This window comes from Cydia splendana, chromosome 8 (genome assembly GCF_910591565.1).
Source record: "Cydia splendana chromosome 8, ilCydSple1.2, whole genome shotgun sequence".
Lineage (NCBI taxonomy): Eukaryota > Metazoa > Arthropoda > Insecta > Lepidoptera > Tortricidae > Cydia > Cydia splendana.
In genome coordinates, this window is record NC_085967.1 from 19,246,699 (window position 1) to 19,264,521 (window position 17,823).

General features: G+C 37.1%; 1 protein-coding gene across 1 annotated transcript; it reads left to right on the forward strand.

The window, feature by feature from the left end:
* Positions 1-488: 488 nt before the first annotated feature.
* Positions 489-17,219, forward strand: LOC134793027 (DNA-directed RNA polymerase III subunit RPC9-like). Its single transcript, XM_063764555.1, has 4 exons — positions 489-496; positions 661-781; positions 2,653-2,805; positions 16,865-17,219. Exons 1-4 carry the CDS (start codon positions 489-491, stop codon positions 16,958-16,960), a joined length of 378 nt encoding a protein of 125 aa, XP_063620625.1. The 3' UTR covers positions 16,961-17,219.
* The last annotated feature ends 604 nt before the right edge of the window (positions 17,220-17,823 follow it).

Sequence of the window (17,823 nt, forward strand, 5' to 3'; positions counted from 1 at the left end):
TTCTTCGAAATAAGATAGAGTTAGATCAAGAAAAGTCTGCAGCGTTTTTGATAGCCCACGCAGTGCAGGTGTTATTTTAAACGTCAATCTTCTATCAAATTATCACGTATAAATAACACTTGCACTGCATGGGCTATCAAAATCGCTGCAGATTTTTCTTGGTCTAACTCTAGAAATAAGCACAACCTCAAGCTACAAGCAACCTTAAACAGTATAATAGCGGCTTAAAAGAAATACATTAAAGCTAGGTACAACTGGCATGGCAACATAAATCGTGCTTTTTTTTACATTTGCACATACTGAAAATATGTCACTGTCACTGTCATATATATCATATCACTCTATCTGTCATGCTCATGCGTGCTCATTTGTTGTCCAATTTAATCACTTTAATGTTGAAAATCTGCATTTTCAGTTCTGATTTCATTTACTCCTAATTAAAGAACTCATAACTGCAAGATAAACTTAATATTTACCTGCATCAAATCATGGAAACGTAAATAAAATATATTTTTTCATACAATTCCCTGAATTTCACTCATGTTTTACAGTTATTTGGTTTATATTTTACTGTAAACGTTATTATAACTAGATATAATATTTTATAATTAATTCTGTCAGCCACAAGTCAATAGCAGCATGGAAATTGTATGTTTTCAGTATAAAGGCGAATGCAGCGTTCCTGTGTAACTTTGAGGTGATGCAGATTCTGCAGCAGCTGAAGGATAGCACCCAGAAGAAGCACAAGAGAGAGGGCTCACTAGCTACTGTCACATATGAGGTATAACCACAGAATAAATAATAGTACTGCCATACAGAACACTTCCTACATAACCGAAGTTTAACAGCGATTCAGGGACGAATCATGCTGTCCCTATTTAATTTATGGCACTATCCCTTTCGGCTATTTAGGGTTGGCAAAATTCAAGTGATTATCTATCTGTGTTTGTGCACGCAAAAGGAAGTCAAGTGGTGGCAACCTTAATAATTGCTCGGAGCAATGCTGAGCCGAACGGAGCCGAGTTTGTTCGAAGTCACCCCACTGATATGACTGATGTATTTTTCGGTTAACAGGTTTTGTTGGACATACAACCATATAGCCCTATCAGCTTTTTTATGTTTTTGTGAATCAACATAGTCATCACCACTATAGCTTAATTATTCAATAATTGTCATATTCATCTAATTTTATTATTATTACTATAGCTTTACTATTACATATTTAATTTTACACCGCATTGGCGTCCCTAGCTGTAATGCTGTAAAATTATCCCTGAATAAATATCAAATAATTTTAGAATAGAATAGAATTTATTTTAGTATACTTAAGTACACAGTTATACAATATACCGGGTGTGGCCTGTAACACGAGCAAAGAATTAAAACATAGATTGTACTCCTCAAACGGTGACACTTTTGTTCAACAACTTTTAAAAATTATGAAGTATTTAGACTCCCTATTTTTCATACAAAATAAATATTATCTTCAATGGATGCCATCGCCACGCCATATCATTGTGATTGACGTTGCTTGTCACGCCTTAAACATAACAAAATTCGCAATACATTGCGTCTTAGAATAAACTTTAAAGTGTATTAAAAATCAAACCACAAGTTATTTTTAAAAGTCGCTGAACAAATGTTGGTCAGTATGAGGAGTACAGCCTACAGTAACATTTTTTGCTCATGTTACAGGCCACACCCGGTATAGAGAAAGGAAGAAAAAATATACAAAAATTTTAGAGTTGGTGGAGTTATAACTCAATGTTAATTATTGAGAATGTGATGTTGGTGACGTTCCTGGATCTATCCTACTGGTTTGCTCTGCTCGGGGAAGTTCATCGTGCTATGTTTTGAAATCAGACTTATCCGTTCATTTGACGACCGGTCTGGCCTAGTGGATAGTGACCCTGTCTGCTAAGCCGATGGTCCTGGGTTCGAATCCCAGTAAGGGCATTTATTTGTGTGATGAACACTAATATTTGTTCCTGAGTCATGGTTGTTTTCTATGTATATAAGTATGTATTTATCTATACAAGTATGTATATCGTCGCCTAGTACCCATAGTACAAGCTTTGCTTAGTTTGGGGCTAGGTTTGATCTGTGTAAGATGTCCCCTAATATTTATTTATTTATTTATTTAAAAAAATTCTGATCCAAACTTGCAAATAACTTCTTAGGTTCGAGAAAAATGGCTAGGTTGACGAAGAGGTCTTTACCAAAGGGGTTTCTGTTGGTTAGACTAAAAATAATTTATTTTGCAGATTCCCTTCATTCAAAAATTCTACCAATAAATCCACAAACAATAGAGTACAAGCTATCTTGTCCAGCTTGCCCGCATGCCTGCTCTGAGCAGGACCTCCGTGATGTGACTGATAGGGCGATAAATGTCCCCTACTTCTGGTCCCGCACAGTTTCAAACCATAGACATGAGAAGACTAATGGTGTTCTTTATAAATGCCTGAATTAGCTATGAATTGTTTGTCTTTATCTGTCATTTTGACTTATATGTATTTGTAATAAAGTGATAAAACATAATATAACTAAATCAGGCCCGTAAAGTTTTATGAATAGGGGTGTAAGAATGTAGGAAATAATGGGAAGAAAATGCTTTTTATTTTATTTATTTACACATGGAATATCTTCTTCCAGACAGTCCACTACCTACAAGACACAGACTGCAAGAACCAGAGCGCGCATGCTATACAGAAGTTCCTGGAAGCCATGAAGAAGTTCAAGCTCACAAAGGTGGAGAAGCTCATGATGGCCAACAGCCCGCCCAGGACTGAACTGGAAATTCAATTGGTTAGTAGTGTGTACCAAGGATTCATTGATTGTGTAAGATGTGTACAGTAAAAATGTAAAGGAATGTAAAGGAAAAATCGTGGCCCAGAGGCCCATTAGACACAATACAGAGCCATGTGTTTTGTGGTAACTGAATTATCATTTATGAATTACAAATTTTGGGTATACATTGTGAGAACGCATCCATAGTGAACGCATCCTAATATGCGGTCTCTATCACACCACGTTGTCTCGCTTAGGGATTGCAATCCGGTCTGGTTTTGAATCTGGCCAGATCCGGCCGGATTGGATTGCAGATAAAAAAATCATCAAGTCACGTATTTTTTTTATGTTTTTTAGCGTTATATGCGAAGTTAAGGATATTTTTAATGGATTAATAAAACAGCTGTTTTAAGTTTCAAAAATCAACGTTTTCATTACTTAACCACTAAGGGGCTATTCATAAATTACGTCATTTCAAATTAGGGGGGGGGGGGGGTCTGGACATCGGATGACGGTAGCATAAAGTAGGAGGAAATGGGGTCATTTGAAGCATGATTTTTGGATGATTATAGGGGGGGGGGGGTCAAAAATCGTCAAACATCGATGACGTAATTTATGGACAGCCCCTAAGTCTTATTACAATAATCAGTCTCACAAATGAAATCTTCTTTTTCTCTTTAAATATCTATAGCCCAACCCACAAAACACATTTCCCACAAAAAGGTGCTTTCAATTCAACCATTTTAGTTTGAGCAAACAAAATCAATGAACGTGCATACCTATACAAGTATACATTAAAACATTTATTCACACAAAACATTTTCGCGCTTTATTTAGTAGCATAATAATAACAAAATAAGGCGTAGGGATGTGACGACCCCATCGCCCGCTGGTTTTACCAGTGCAATCAGTCAACGCAGGGCAGCTTGTGGCGAGCTGTTGGGGATTAGCGACCTCACGTACCCGAGTGCTCCTGGGGAGTTCTGTTACCCGCAAGGAGGGTGGGTGGGACAGGATTCTCTGTCTCTGGCTTGCCTTAGCCGGCCGGCTAGAGTTGAGTCGTTAGAGCTATAAGCTCCAGGGGTGGAAGTGAAATATGCATAAGACGCGAGTTGGCACAGTGGCTGTTAACAGCCACTGGGTAGAAAGCGGCGCACGCCTCTCGACACCCCTGAGCCGCTCACACCGGTGTTGCCCTTGAGCCATCCTAGATGTCGCTTTTTGTGGGGGCCCATCTTGTGAGGGCGAGTCACCGTCTGCCGGAAATAAAATTGCATACCGTTTTATTAGGCAGGCGTCCGGTTTTTTACCCCATAGCACAGAATAATTAATAGTACTAACGTACAGAAAGGAAACTTCCTACAAAAACGAAGTTTGACAGCGGTTCAGGGTCGAATCATGCTGTCCCTTTCTAATATATGGCACTATCCCTTTCGGCTATTTAGGGTTGTCAAAAATCAAGTGATTATCTTATCTGTGGTCGTGCACGCAAAAGGAAGTCGAGTGGTGCCAACCCTAATAATTGCTCGGAGCAATGCTGAGCCGAGCGGAGCCGAGTTTGACCGAAGTCAGGAGTTTCGCACCCCTGCCCATAGCTCAGTACTTAGTCCATCGCTTTCACCCAATAACCTAGTTCATTTTAGATTCCATCAACTCTCCATAGCCCTTACACCCTGGCGGGTGCTGCCTCTGCGTGCGTCCCATGACACGGGTAAGGGCAGCATCCGCTCGGTGTACCCCTTACATTTCATTAAAGTGTCAAAAGGGCCTCTACGTGTTGGCTTCGGCTCCGCGCACGCCTCCCAAAGGTCCGGAACACCATTGTTCCGTGATGGGAAAGACATACAAAATAATATATTTATATATTTTTGTTATGTTTTTAAGTGTTTTTATATTTTAGTTTTATACTCACATTGTAAAATCCTAACCTAAGACCCTAATTGAATAAAGGACAAAATAACATATAAATAATAATAAAAAATAAATATTATAGGACATTTTTACACATATTGACTATTTAAGCCCCACGGGAAGCTCAAGAAAGCTTGTGTTGTTGGTACTCAGACAACGATATATATAATATACAAATACTTAAATACATATACTCTAAATCATAATTAGATTCCAAAAAAAGTAAGACAATGTTGCCACTTTTTACTAGCGCGTCTTGTATTTATGTAAAAATAAGTAAATAAAAGTACTTTTTTAAATCGTAGGAGTAAAATTACCGATAAATAAATTATCTTAGGGGCTGTCCATAAATTACGTCATCGATTTTTGACGATTTTGGACCCCCCCCCCTATAATCATCCAAAAATCATGCATCAAATGACCCCATTTCCTCCTACTTCATGCTACCGTCATCCGATGTCCAGACCCCCCCCCCCCTAATTTGAAATGACGTAATTTATGAATAGCCCCTTAGCGTATTTATTTATAAAAAGGAATTTACTATTTTACAAACAAATTATTGCAGTGGCAACATTGTCTTACTTTTTTTGGAATCTAATTATGATTTAGAGTTTAGAAAACAACCATGACTCAGGAACAAATATCTGTGCTCATCACACAAATAAATGTCCTTACCGGGATTCGAACCCAGGATCGCGGCTTCACATCAGGCAGGGTCACTACCCACTAGGTCGTCAAAAGTCAACATATATTCCTCTAATTACTTTTAATTCGACAAAACATTTAACTTAACTGCTGAAGTGCTGAATGAAGTTTTATAAATATTTATTCATTATATTTTAAATGCAGGTAACACTTATTATAACTGGGCTATAATGGTTTGTACAAAATAAAACGAAAGAACATGTACATTAAATTACAATGTAACAACACAATAAATTGAATATAAACCAATCCAGTACTTACGGTGCACGGAAATCTCAACGCTACGACGACACATATTTCGTCGGCTAGAAGACTGGCGTCAACTAACAAACAAGTTGTGGTATTGCTGTTTGCGAGCGAGAAAAATCGAATATTAGCGAGAACTTTTAAATTTTAGCAGTGTTTTAAGCTGTTATTTTATATTTTAGCGCTTTAATTCACTTTTCCGGATCCGAGACCGGATCCGGTGAATTTTGCCGGATCCGGTATCTTGAAAAATGTGCCGGATCCGGCCGGATTACCGGATCCGCCGGACCGGATTGCAATCCCTAGCTTTGTTCGGAAATAGACTTAGCAATTACGGGCCGACTGGGTATTAACTAAATTAAATAATAAAGGGGCCATTCCATCTGAAATCGACAAATGGGGTGCGCCGTGTGATTTTTAATATGAATAAAAAAAATTGACAACTATCGTTATGGTGTCCGAAAACATAAGCCACTACCATTTTAATTTTAACTCTTTTAATTTTAGATAGTAGGAGATCCCACATATGGTCGACCTTTTCAACAACATCCCACACCATAAAGGTCTTTCAAAATGAATAGGGGTTTTAGAAGAACATTTTTTGATAAAGTGAATATTTACGGAAATAATCGCTTTGAAAGAAACAAAATGTGTGTGACAAGTTTTTTATCTTTTCAACCTTATAATGTGGGGTGTCGTTGGATAGGCCTTTTAAAATAAATAGGGGCTTTTAAACAACATTTCTTGATAAAGTGAATCATTTTGGAAATATTCGTTTAGAAAGCAAAAAAAAAAAAGGTTTTCCCTTCTAACTTTTGAACCATGTGTCCAAAAAATATAAGAAAAAAAACATGAAAATAGTGCTTAAAAAACTCAATCAAATAAAATTAAAACAAACTTGATCAGTTAAGCCGTTTATGAGTTATCGCTAAAAGTCTTCCCTTCTTATTTTAATTAAAAGCCTGGCAACCCTTATTTGTGACCGGATTTTCGCAGGCAACCCTATACCATTGTACTTGCAATAAAATTACCATCATTTTGATGTATAATTCAAGCGTCAGACAGATGAGTGCAATTATCGATATAAAATCACCTCTTTAAACACGGCAACCACATAATAGTGACCGGAAAAAGATAGGCAACCTAGTTGATTTATGTTGTACAAGTTGTATACTTTCCATTGAATCTTATTTCGTTCGTCAGACAAATCGGTAACATTTGCCGAAAAAAAATTTTTTCAAAAATTTCTTAAAAATAGCCTTGACCATATTTCTTTAGGCAACCCTATTTATTTATGTTCTGGAACATATTTTCTTTCATATGTTCATAGTTTCATCCGTCAGACAGATTGGTGAAGTCGACCATATATGTGGGATCTCCTACTAAGAGTAGGTAGTGCCCATTCGAATGAAGAAATCGGGTCAAATTCCTGTGTGTACATATGTGCTCTAACTTTTGATGTCATAGTCATAGCCATTTATTTATTCAAAAAAAAACAATACAGGTATTGTGTTTGAAATACATGGCTTAAAACTAAAATTATTAAACACTTAATAAAATGTAAAGATAATCCTAAATCTTAAACATTATCATAAATTTCATCCACTGTGTAAAAGCAACTTCTCAATAAAAATCTTTTCAATTCCCTATGAAACAGCGAGTGATCCGTAATGATTTTTAGTTCAGTAGGCAATCCGTTATAAAGGCTTATGGCTTGATGAGCAACGGAATGCGCAGCAACCTCGAGTCTAGGACAGAACATAACTTTCATATTTTTGGTGCGCGTAAGTAAGCGTTCATATTGCTCTTCACAAGACTCGTTCTTAAGAAGCTTTGTGAGCAGCAGCAAGACATACAAGCTAGGTACCGTGAGAATTCCTAATTCTTTGAAAAAATGTCTACATGAAACCCAAGGAGGTATGCGAAACATAGTACGAACTGCTCTCTTTTGTATTATAAGAGCCCTGTTAATATTATACTGGTAGCTGTTTCCCCAGAGTTTAATGCTATATCTTAGCATAGATTCTATCAAAGCGTAATAGACTGTCTTGAGCTGATCAATTCCCATGACCTCCCTGAGACACCGTAAGGCATAGCATGCTGATGCAATAGAGCTCTCGACAACCTCCAGCTCATGTTTCCAATTTAGATGGGAGTCAATGCGCACACCGAGACATTTTACCTGGTCTACTACATCTATGACAGCTCCATTTATTGACACGTCAAGTTTGTCTGTCTTCTTCGAGTTATATTTAAATAATATTAATTTAGTCTTTTCAGTGTTCACACGTAAATTATTTTTTGAAAACCAGTCACTAAAGGTTAAGATTGCATCATTCGTAATTATATTTAGCTCATCAATACTGTCAGCACAAACAGTTGCAGTTGTATCATCTGCATAAACCGTCAACTTACAATTTTTAACTTTAATATTAATATAATTTATGAAGTCGTTAGTAAATACGAGAAATAGTAAAGGACCGAGAATGGAACCCTGTGGGACACCTCGTTTAACATCTACAACCTTAGACGTAATAGATTTTTCGTAATAGTTCCGTAATAGTTCCGTATTTCTACAAATTGTTTTCTATTTTCAAGATAATTTAACAGGAGCCGGTATACATTGCCTCTGATTCCATAGAAATCAAGCTTTTTCATAAGAATCGCATGATCGACAAGTCAAAAGCGGAACTTAGGTCAATAAAAAGACTCGCCACTTTTCTTCCTTTGTTAAGCTCTTTCACAATATCATTTACAAGACAGTCAATAGCGTCAGTGGTACCTATGTTTTTTTGGAATCCAAATGTTCGGGGTAGACAAATAAATTGCAGCTACCCGTTAAAGTTTAATGTTTATTGTCCACGGCACGACACGCAACACTCACAGTATCCGTACACTGGTCCGAAGATATAAACTAATATAAACAAACAAACATACTAATATACTAATATAAACATTTTTATAAACTAATTTCGGGTAGTTTAGTGGTGTTTTATTAATATCTCCGTTGACAATTGTTGGGACGTCAGTCTTTCCGTGACCACAGCTGGTGCAACTCAGCTGAAACGTCGGAATTAAAGGTAAAAACAATGAAATTATATCGCGGTAGACCCGTTTGTGTAATTAAATATGTAACCCTATTGCACATCAAGAGTTACTTTTTTCTAAAATATAATGTCCTTGCCCTTCTTAAACTGGTAAATAAATTTCAGCATCACAGAATAATATCTTCAATTAGAAAAGTAGTTGTGAAAATTGAGAATTTCGAAAAATGGTCAACTTTGACCCTTAAAAAACCCATGTGGCGGAAAAAATAAAAATCTGAAATTTTCTGAAAATATAGTCTATGTCTTCGTTAATTACAAACACTTAGTGTTATTCTGTTATTTTCACTCATTTGGGAAATATGTTTTTTTTAAACTGCTAACCTTATACAATAATTGTATTCATATAATGACAAATTATACTTTAGAAACTCTTCTATTTATGGCAACTGTTGAAAGAAAAACATTAAATATAAGCCAAAAGTTTCTAATTCACTATATTTATTAAAAAATATGACACTATTTGGCAACTTTTGATTTTTCGAAGTTTTCTGAGGTTGAAAAACGTCGCACTTTCAATTAATTTTTTAGAGATGGGGCGAAACTATGATAGGAACGTGTGTTTTTTATGGTCCTTACGTCTTTAAATCGATCTGACCTATCAGATCGACATCTAATTTTGAGACGAAAAAGAACTTGATTCCGAGAATTTGGTTTGGACAAAAATTGTACCTACATAACTTCAGGAGTTAAAATGTTGTCACTACCTGTGATGCGTTGCAGACTAGCTTTCCTTACCAATCGTTTAATCGTGCCACCATCACCATCGTATATAGTGAATTAGAAACTTTTGGCTTATATTTAATGTTTTTCTTTCAACAGTTGCCATAAATAGAAGAGTTTCTAAAGTATAATTTGTCATTATATCTTCTTCTTTCCCCTGCCCTTATCCCACGTTATGTGGGGTCGGCACACCATGTTATTCTCTTCCATTCTCCTCTGTCTTTCGTCTCCTCAGCACTCACTCCTTTCTTTCTCATATCCTCTTTCACACAATCCATCCATCGTTTTTAGGGTTCCGTACCCAAAGGGTAAAACGGGACCCTATTACTAAGACTTCGCTGTCCGTCCGTCCGTCCGTCCGTCCGTCCGTCCGTCCGTCTGTCACCAGGCTGTATCTCACGAACCGTGATAGCTAGACAGTTGAAATTTTCACAGATGATGTATTTCTGTTGCCGCTATAACAACAAATACTAAAAACAGAATAAAATAAAGATTTAAATGGGGCTCCCATACAACAAACGTGATTTTTGACCAAAGTTAAGCAACGTCGGGAGTGGTCAGTACTTGGATGGGTGACCGTTTTTTTTTTTGCTTTTTTTTAGTTTTTTTTTTTGCATTATGGTACGGAACCCTTCGTGCGCGAGTCCGACTCGCACTTGCCCGGTTTTTTGGGTCTACCATACGCTCTCCGTCCATCAACATTCATCCCTAACATTCTTTTGCCTATTTGGCATTCATCCCTCCTCATTACATGCCCATACCACGCTAACCTAGTACTCCTCATTTTCTCCGTTACTGGAGCTACTTTCAAACTTCCTCTCATATACTCATTCTTAATACGATCCTTTCTCGTCACTCCACACATCCATCTCAGCATTCTCATTTCCGCTGCGTGCACTCTTCTTTCTCCCAGTAACACACAAGCAGGATAATAGAGTAAAATTATCATCTTATTCAAATTAAGATTGCATAAATTTTGTGTAAAAGCGGTGGAAATTACTAAATTCGGAATAAGAAAATATGTGGGCCTAGTGGGGCCTATATACCAATAAATGCTGAATAAATTTTGCATAATATCGGTTTTGCATATTAAAGCTGAATAATACTTATTTCTTACACAGTTAGTCAGACATTATTCAGCTTAAAGCATTTGTGGTTACTAAAAGCTGCATAATAGCAGCATTAGCAGCAATTAGCTGTATATATTTTGTGTCGTGAGATATTAAGCAGACAATATTAAGAAAAATGTGATAGTGGCTACTAAATGCTGAAAAGAAGCGTCGGTGAAGACTTTCAACTGTATAAAAGCGGTTGCAGTTTCTGTTTTAATGCTAGTTTTTGAATAAAGGTGGACGCTATTACTGGAAGCTGTAATGAAATCCACATATTATTTGTTATTCAGTAGCTGCATATATGGGTTAGTTATGGCTTTTCAACCGACGAAAAAAAAAACGGAGGAGGTTCTCAAGTCGACGCGTATATATATATATATATTATTTTTTTTATGTATGACCACGCATAACTTTTTACAGAGGTGTTCGATTTTGATAATTATTTTTTTATTGGAAAGGGTATACCCCGAAGTTGGTCCCATATAAATTTGGAAAAAAAAATCCAACCTTAAGGGTAGGAAAATAGGGGATGATTGATTTTTTCACTCACCGATTGTAACGTATGACCACGCATAACCTTTTACAGAGTAGTCGTAATAATAATAAAAAATTGGAAAAAAATCCTACCCTAAGGGTGGGAAAATAGGGGTAATTTATTTATATTACAGAACATAATAGTTAAAGTAGGATTATTAATATAACAGTTAATAGCTAAAGCAAGGTAGGTAGCTATTTTAAAAGTAATCAAAAATTAAGCATGTAATAATTTGTATAAATTATAGCCACAGAAAATTATAAAATAAAAACTTTTTAACAAAAAAAATAACCGCCGAAAAAAACTAAAAGGAAATAAAAAACCCGGCACTAACACGAAACGAGTCGACCAATAAAAACAATAGCACACTGAAAAGAAAAAAATAATTATTTTGTCTTCAATAACGCAAGTGAATACCTATGAACTATGTATATACATACTTCTGAAATCAATCACACAAATCTGGGTATTTATATATTTACAATCTGTTATTTTTGGAGTCGGTGCCAGCCTCAAACAAACTTGAGCACCTTAGTGAAGCACCTGCACCGACTCCAAAAATAACAGATTGTAAATATATAAATACGCAGATTTGTGTGATTGATTTCAGAAGTGTGTATATACATAGTTCATAGGTATTCACTTGCGTTATTGAAGACAAAATAATTATTTTTTTCTTTTCAGTGTGCTATTGTTTTTGTTGGTCGACTCGTTTCGTGTTAGTGCCGGGTTTTTTATTTCCTTTTAGTTTTTTTCGGCGGTTATTTTTTATAGACATAACGTCTGGATAATAAATACTAAAACAACACTTATACTTAAGTTATAGCGATTTTAGTACACATATACTATCTTTTCTTGCTAAAAGCTGCAAAATGAACGCAATGAGCAGCGCTATTCAAACTACTGCTTAGTATCAACAAATGCGCGGTGGAGAGGGTTCCGTAGCTTTATAAGTTTATACACGGTCAACAGTGCTACTTGAGCCTGTTTGCTTTGAGCTTGAGCGTGTTTTTATTTTATTTTGAACACATCTTGCGTATTTATTCTTTAATCCAACCATTATTTAAAAAATCGAGGTTTAGTTTTCTTAACAATTCTCTTCGATTGATTATTTTACACAAGATGCATTGTCGTTTTAATGACGTAAAACAATTGCTAGCTACCATCGTAAACACTGTTAACTGACCATTTGCATACCTTACTGCAACGAGATAAAGTTTACCAATGGCCATTTAAGGTTGTTGCTAGTTGGCAAACAAGGTGGCAAATGCTAGTTATTGATATTGTTGCATTAAAAACTTGTAGACTCGACTGGGTATGAGAAAAATTAAATAATCACCCCCATTAAAATATAGCGAAATCGATTCTCCACAATCGATTAATCGATTTTGAACAGACTGTTTTTAGGTTTCAAGTGGGTCTACTCATACCCATCCAACACTATACTCGTACTCATACCTAAACAATACTGCCCATACCAAACTATACTTGTACTCATACCCGTGATACCCGCTACTAATATACCCGCACCTTCGCACCTATACCATATTCATATTCATACCATACTCGTAACCACACCATACTCATACTATACACATCTTCGTACTCACTTCGTACATCTTTGCGTATACCTTTACCTACTACATATTTGTCGGAACTGATAACGGAAAAAATAACTGTGTAGTCTGCCGTGCCCCCAGATTTATCATATAACTTAAATATTATATCGCGTTTATAATATTAGTAGGAAGTAGGATTGAATATTGCCCGTGTTACATACCTATAATGTTTCTCATCAAACTAGTGAGGATCTATGTGGTTTTTACCATTTGTGTATAGAACCCTAATATGCTTTAAGATTGCGAAAACAAACTATTATACTGATGTTATTCAAAACTTGTTGTTCTAAAACCATTATTATCTAACATGTAGCTTAGTAACGCGAATAATGTGAATGCCTATTCAGAAATTTTGCACATAATAGCTGTGGCAGCAGCTTATATTCAGCACAGTCGGACGCCATTACGGTTGCTCATATTCTAACCTCTAAAATTAAATAGGAATTTAAAATGAACTGAAAAACCCATTTATATTCATTTATAAAACTAGTTTTATCGTAGCATAACTTGTTAAAGTACATTTTCTATCACTAAAACATCTAAACACCGCAAAAAAATTACAAATTTAAAAGTGGAGTACTACATTTTCTATATTTACTTTCTAAACAGTGCATTATTTACGCGGCGCTTTAAAATTTTTAATAAAATGTATATATATATTAACAGTAAAGTCGCATGCGCAATGAAATTGATGTTATGTAAACATCAAATCAATATATGGGTAATGTCCTCCTTATTTTGTATTCACTTCAGACACTACACTTTGACACGAGTTCACAAATTAAAATGGAAGACAAATCATACACAAATAGCTGAATATATTTTCTGTAACAATGCACTTTTGAACCAAAAGCTGCATAACGTGTGACTAACTGAGTCATTCTATACAAAGCTGGATAACTTTGGTTTAAAAGCGGTATAGAAGCTTTTGACAGCCTCTATACAAGTGTTATTCAGCGATTCAATGTGTGGGCACACACTTATACAGCTATTACATTACTGTTATTCAGTAATAAGCGGCGTGGGCTAGCCCACTTTGCGCCCAAACCTTCTGTATAACGTCTGTATAAGCGCTTATACAGACGTTATACAGCTACCTTATTCAGCATACAGTACGGAATGCTCTATTATTCAAACAATATTCAGCTACTTTTGTGTTACTTGGGTCATCCGCTACTTTCGTCGCCCAGCGTTCTGATCCATACATTACAACAGGTCTCACGATCGTTCTGTATATTTTCCCCTTAAGTTTAAGGGGCATTCGTGGATCGCAAGTTGTTCCAGAGACCTGTCGCCATTTCATCCATCCCACATTTATTCTATTTTTCACGTCTCGGTCGATGTTTCCGTCACTTTGGATCAATGATTCAAGGTACCGGAAGTCAGAGCAGACTGGTGGGGATACACCATCTAAGGCAATATGGGAAAAACTGGATAGACCACCGAAATCGCAGAACATGTGCTCCGTTTTGGTTCTGCTTATTTTGAGTCCCACACTTTCCAGCTTTTCTTGCCATTTGCCCAGCCTGCTCTGGACCTCAAGTGCATTTTCTCCGACAAGAACAATGTCGTCGGCAAACAGCATACACCAAGGTGCCTCCTCCTGTATGTTCGATGTCAGAGCATCCATAACCAGGAGGAACAAATACCGGCTTAAGGCCGACCCCTGGTGTAAACCTACCGCCACATTAAACTTGTCGGTTACTCCTGCTTCCGACCTGACGTGAGTACTGGCTCTGTCATACATCGCCTGAACAAGCCGTACATACTTCTCTGGCATTCCTTTCTCTCCCATAGACCACCACAGAACCTTACAGGGGACTCTATCGTATGCCTTTTCCAAGTCCACGAACACCATGTGCAAGTTCTTTTGCGCAAGTCTGTATTTTTCGCACAGTTGGCGAAGTGCAAATATGGCGTCCGTAGTTCCCCGGCCCGGCATAAACCCAAATTGGTTCTGTGTTACCTCACTTTCTTCTCTCATTCGTCTCGCTACCACTTTTTCCCATATCTTCATACTATGTGACATGAGCTTTATTCCCCGATAGTTGTTGCAATCCTGTACATCACCCTTATTCTTAAAAACGGGCACCAGTGTACTGTTGCACCATTCATCAGGGATCGCCTCTTCTTGCAACAACTTATTAAAGAATAAAGTCAGCCACTTCCATCCATCCGCTTTCAGAAACTTCCATACTTCCACAGGTATACCATCTGGCCCGACCGCTTTCCCATTCTTCATACCTTGCACAGCCATCTTTACCTCTTCTACAGTGATCTCCTTCACCATACCAATGTTACTTCTAACATTTTCTAGCACTCCACTCCAGTCGTTCTCTTCGTTCATAAGTTTATTGAAGTAGTTCTTCCAGCGTTCTTTTATGCTCTTGTCATCCGTCAAAATCTTTCCTGCTTCGTCTCTCATACATTTCATATGATTTATATCTCTTGCATTCCTCTCTCTCTCTCTCTCTCTCTTGCTATTCTGTAAAGATATTTTTGGCCTTGTGGGCTCTCCAGGAAATCGTACAATTTATCTTGTACCTTGGCCCTTGCGATTGCAACTGCTTTCTTGGCCATATTTTTACTTGTAAGATAAGCTGACCTCTTGTTTTCTTTCTCTCTATCGTTACCCTCTTCCACACTCTTCCATTCTTTAAAAGCATTCTTCTTTTCTTTCAGAATCATTCGCACATCTTCATTCCACCACCATGTATCCCTATCAATCTTTCCTTTCTCTGTTGTTTCCCCAAAAACATCCCTCGCTACACTTCTTAAACATACTGCCATTTCATTCCAGCAATCATTCGCTCTCATTTCTGCCATATCACCCATTCCTACCATCTTATCGACTATTCTTTTTCTAAATTCTTCAGCTAAATTCCTGTCACTCAATCCATGCCATTTCGTTCTAGGTGGGGGTTTCAAGTTCTTTGTCATTATATGAATACAATTATTGTATGAGATTAGCAGTTAAAAAAAATCATACTTCCCAAATGAGTGATAATAACAGAATAACACTAAGTGTTTGTAATTAACGAAGACAGACTATATTTTCAGAAAATTTCATTCAATTTTTTATTTTTTCCGCCACATGGGTTTTTTAAGGCTCAAAGTTGACCATTTTTCGATATTCTCAATTTTCACAACTACTTTTCTAATTGAAGATATTATTCTGTGATGCTGAAATTTATTTACCAGTTTAAGAAGGGCAAGGACATTATATTTTAGAAAAAAGTAACTCTTGATGTGCAATAGGGTTGCAAGAGCAAATATTTGAAAATCATAAAAATGGACGGAAAGCGTGAACATTTTAGATGGCCACCATTTTGTTTGTAGTTAGTTTAGCTAACTTTTGTTATACGATATAAAATGCTCATTTCATACCTAATCAATTAAAGAAAGACGTATGGGGTTACCTATTCTACATCAAAAGTTAGAGCACGTTATGTACAAGCAGGAATTTGACCCAATTTTTCCCTTTGAATGGCACTGCTCGGAAATTATAAGATAAAAAAAAACGGTGGTGGTGTATCATAAAGGTTATCCTCAAATTTTTTTAATTAAATCAAAAATCATGCGGCACAGTTTTTATTCCAAATTTGTCAATTTCAGATGGAATGGCCCAAAGTGCTTGTTAATAAATCGGAGTATCTTTTCTCAAACATCACAATTCGCGACGAGGATGGGATTCAAACCCACGTGTGCAAATATATGTATATATATTTCGTAGTTTCAATAGTTTTTACAAGCTTTTATTTAACTTGCTCTGTTAGTATGTATGTTAGTGTGGGTCAAATCTTGGAAGCTAAATTTGACTTTTCGATTTCCGATTGAGCTGAATTTTTTTGTAAGTATGTTCGTGTGCATTGCAGGCATTGCGTCTTTAGGTGGTTTATCTCTACCTACTCTAAATCACATATGTCTTCTTTCTTTAGCCTATTCGAGTGTCCCACTGCTAGACAAAGGCCTCTCCTGGTTCTCCATAACCCCCGATTTTGTGCTTCTTTCGGCCAGTTGTAAAGGAAGGTGTCAACAAAGTCGTCTCGCCATCTCCGCCTGGGCTTATACCGTCCACACTTCTTTACCGCTATTCTCACATAATTATTTTTTAAATTTCAGATAGTCCAAGAAAGTGAAGAGCGCTTATCAGAAGACGAAGTGCGTGAGATCATTGACATCGTGAACGAATGTCTGCCGGCCGCCGAGCCCTCCTGACCCGCCGGTGTAGGGCTACAACTAACTACTTGATTACTTAGGTTAGTATCAGATCTCAACTGGTCTATGGCATCAAGAAATCAGAGAAAGCAATTAGTTACGGTAAACTGGACTTACTTTATTTTGAATTGCGGGGCAACATTGACCATCGATTTTTTAACTGTATTTGGATTGGTATCTGAACGTTATCTTCATGTATTTCTGTTAAGGCCAGCCAGCTACAAGAGTAACCAGTGATATAGGTTGACTAGCATAAGCATAATTGCAAATAAAACATTGTGACAAAGATGCTTTATTTTATTAGTTATCTACATATTTTGCCCCTTTTGCAACTCCTGACTCATATGTGGCTTTCCATCACAGCAGGGTCCTTATGCTTGAAATGCAATAAAGTCCTTTCCATCTGAAATTCCAACAAATTATTTACAATAGACAAAGAGTTAGCCATAAGCCAACTTGAAAACTAACGACTGTACCGATAGTCGTACTTACACACGACCATGCCCAAGGACCAAGCGGGTCCTCGGCGCGTCTGATCAGCTAGTTTTATATGACCATCAGTGCCACCAACACACGGGCAGCGGGCGCGGAACCGGTCGTGCGCGTTGGGTGCGTGCGCGCTGTTCATTTGCGTTGTATTTTATTACAACTAAATAGACCTTAATATACAGACTACGTAGGACTCGCTGCCGAGTATTCACCCTGCGCCGCGGGCCCGCTTGGTCACAGCTTAAAGGAATCGGATCCGCTTGTGGAACGGAATCGAATCATTTAAATCCAAGTCCGGATTTAGCCATCTCTTTGGTCATGCCTATTCAAGGCTAAAGGCCAGTCCGGACGGATCACAAAATAAATTGTCGTCG

Coding starts and splice junctions, on each gene's coding strand:
- LOC134793027 (XM_063764555.1), top strand. Junction 782..2,652: donor TAGCTACTGTCACATATGAG/GTATAACCACAG, acceptor ATCTTCTTCCAG/ACAGTCCACTACCTACAAGA. Junction 2,806..16,864: donor CTGAACTGGAAATTCAATTG/GTTAGTAGTGTG, acceptor TTTAAATTTCAG/ATAGTCCAAGAAAGTGAAGA.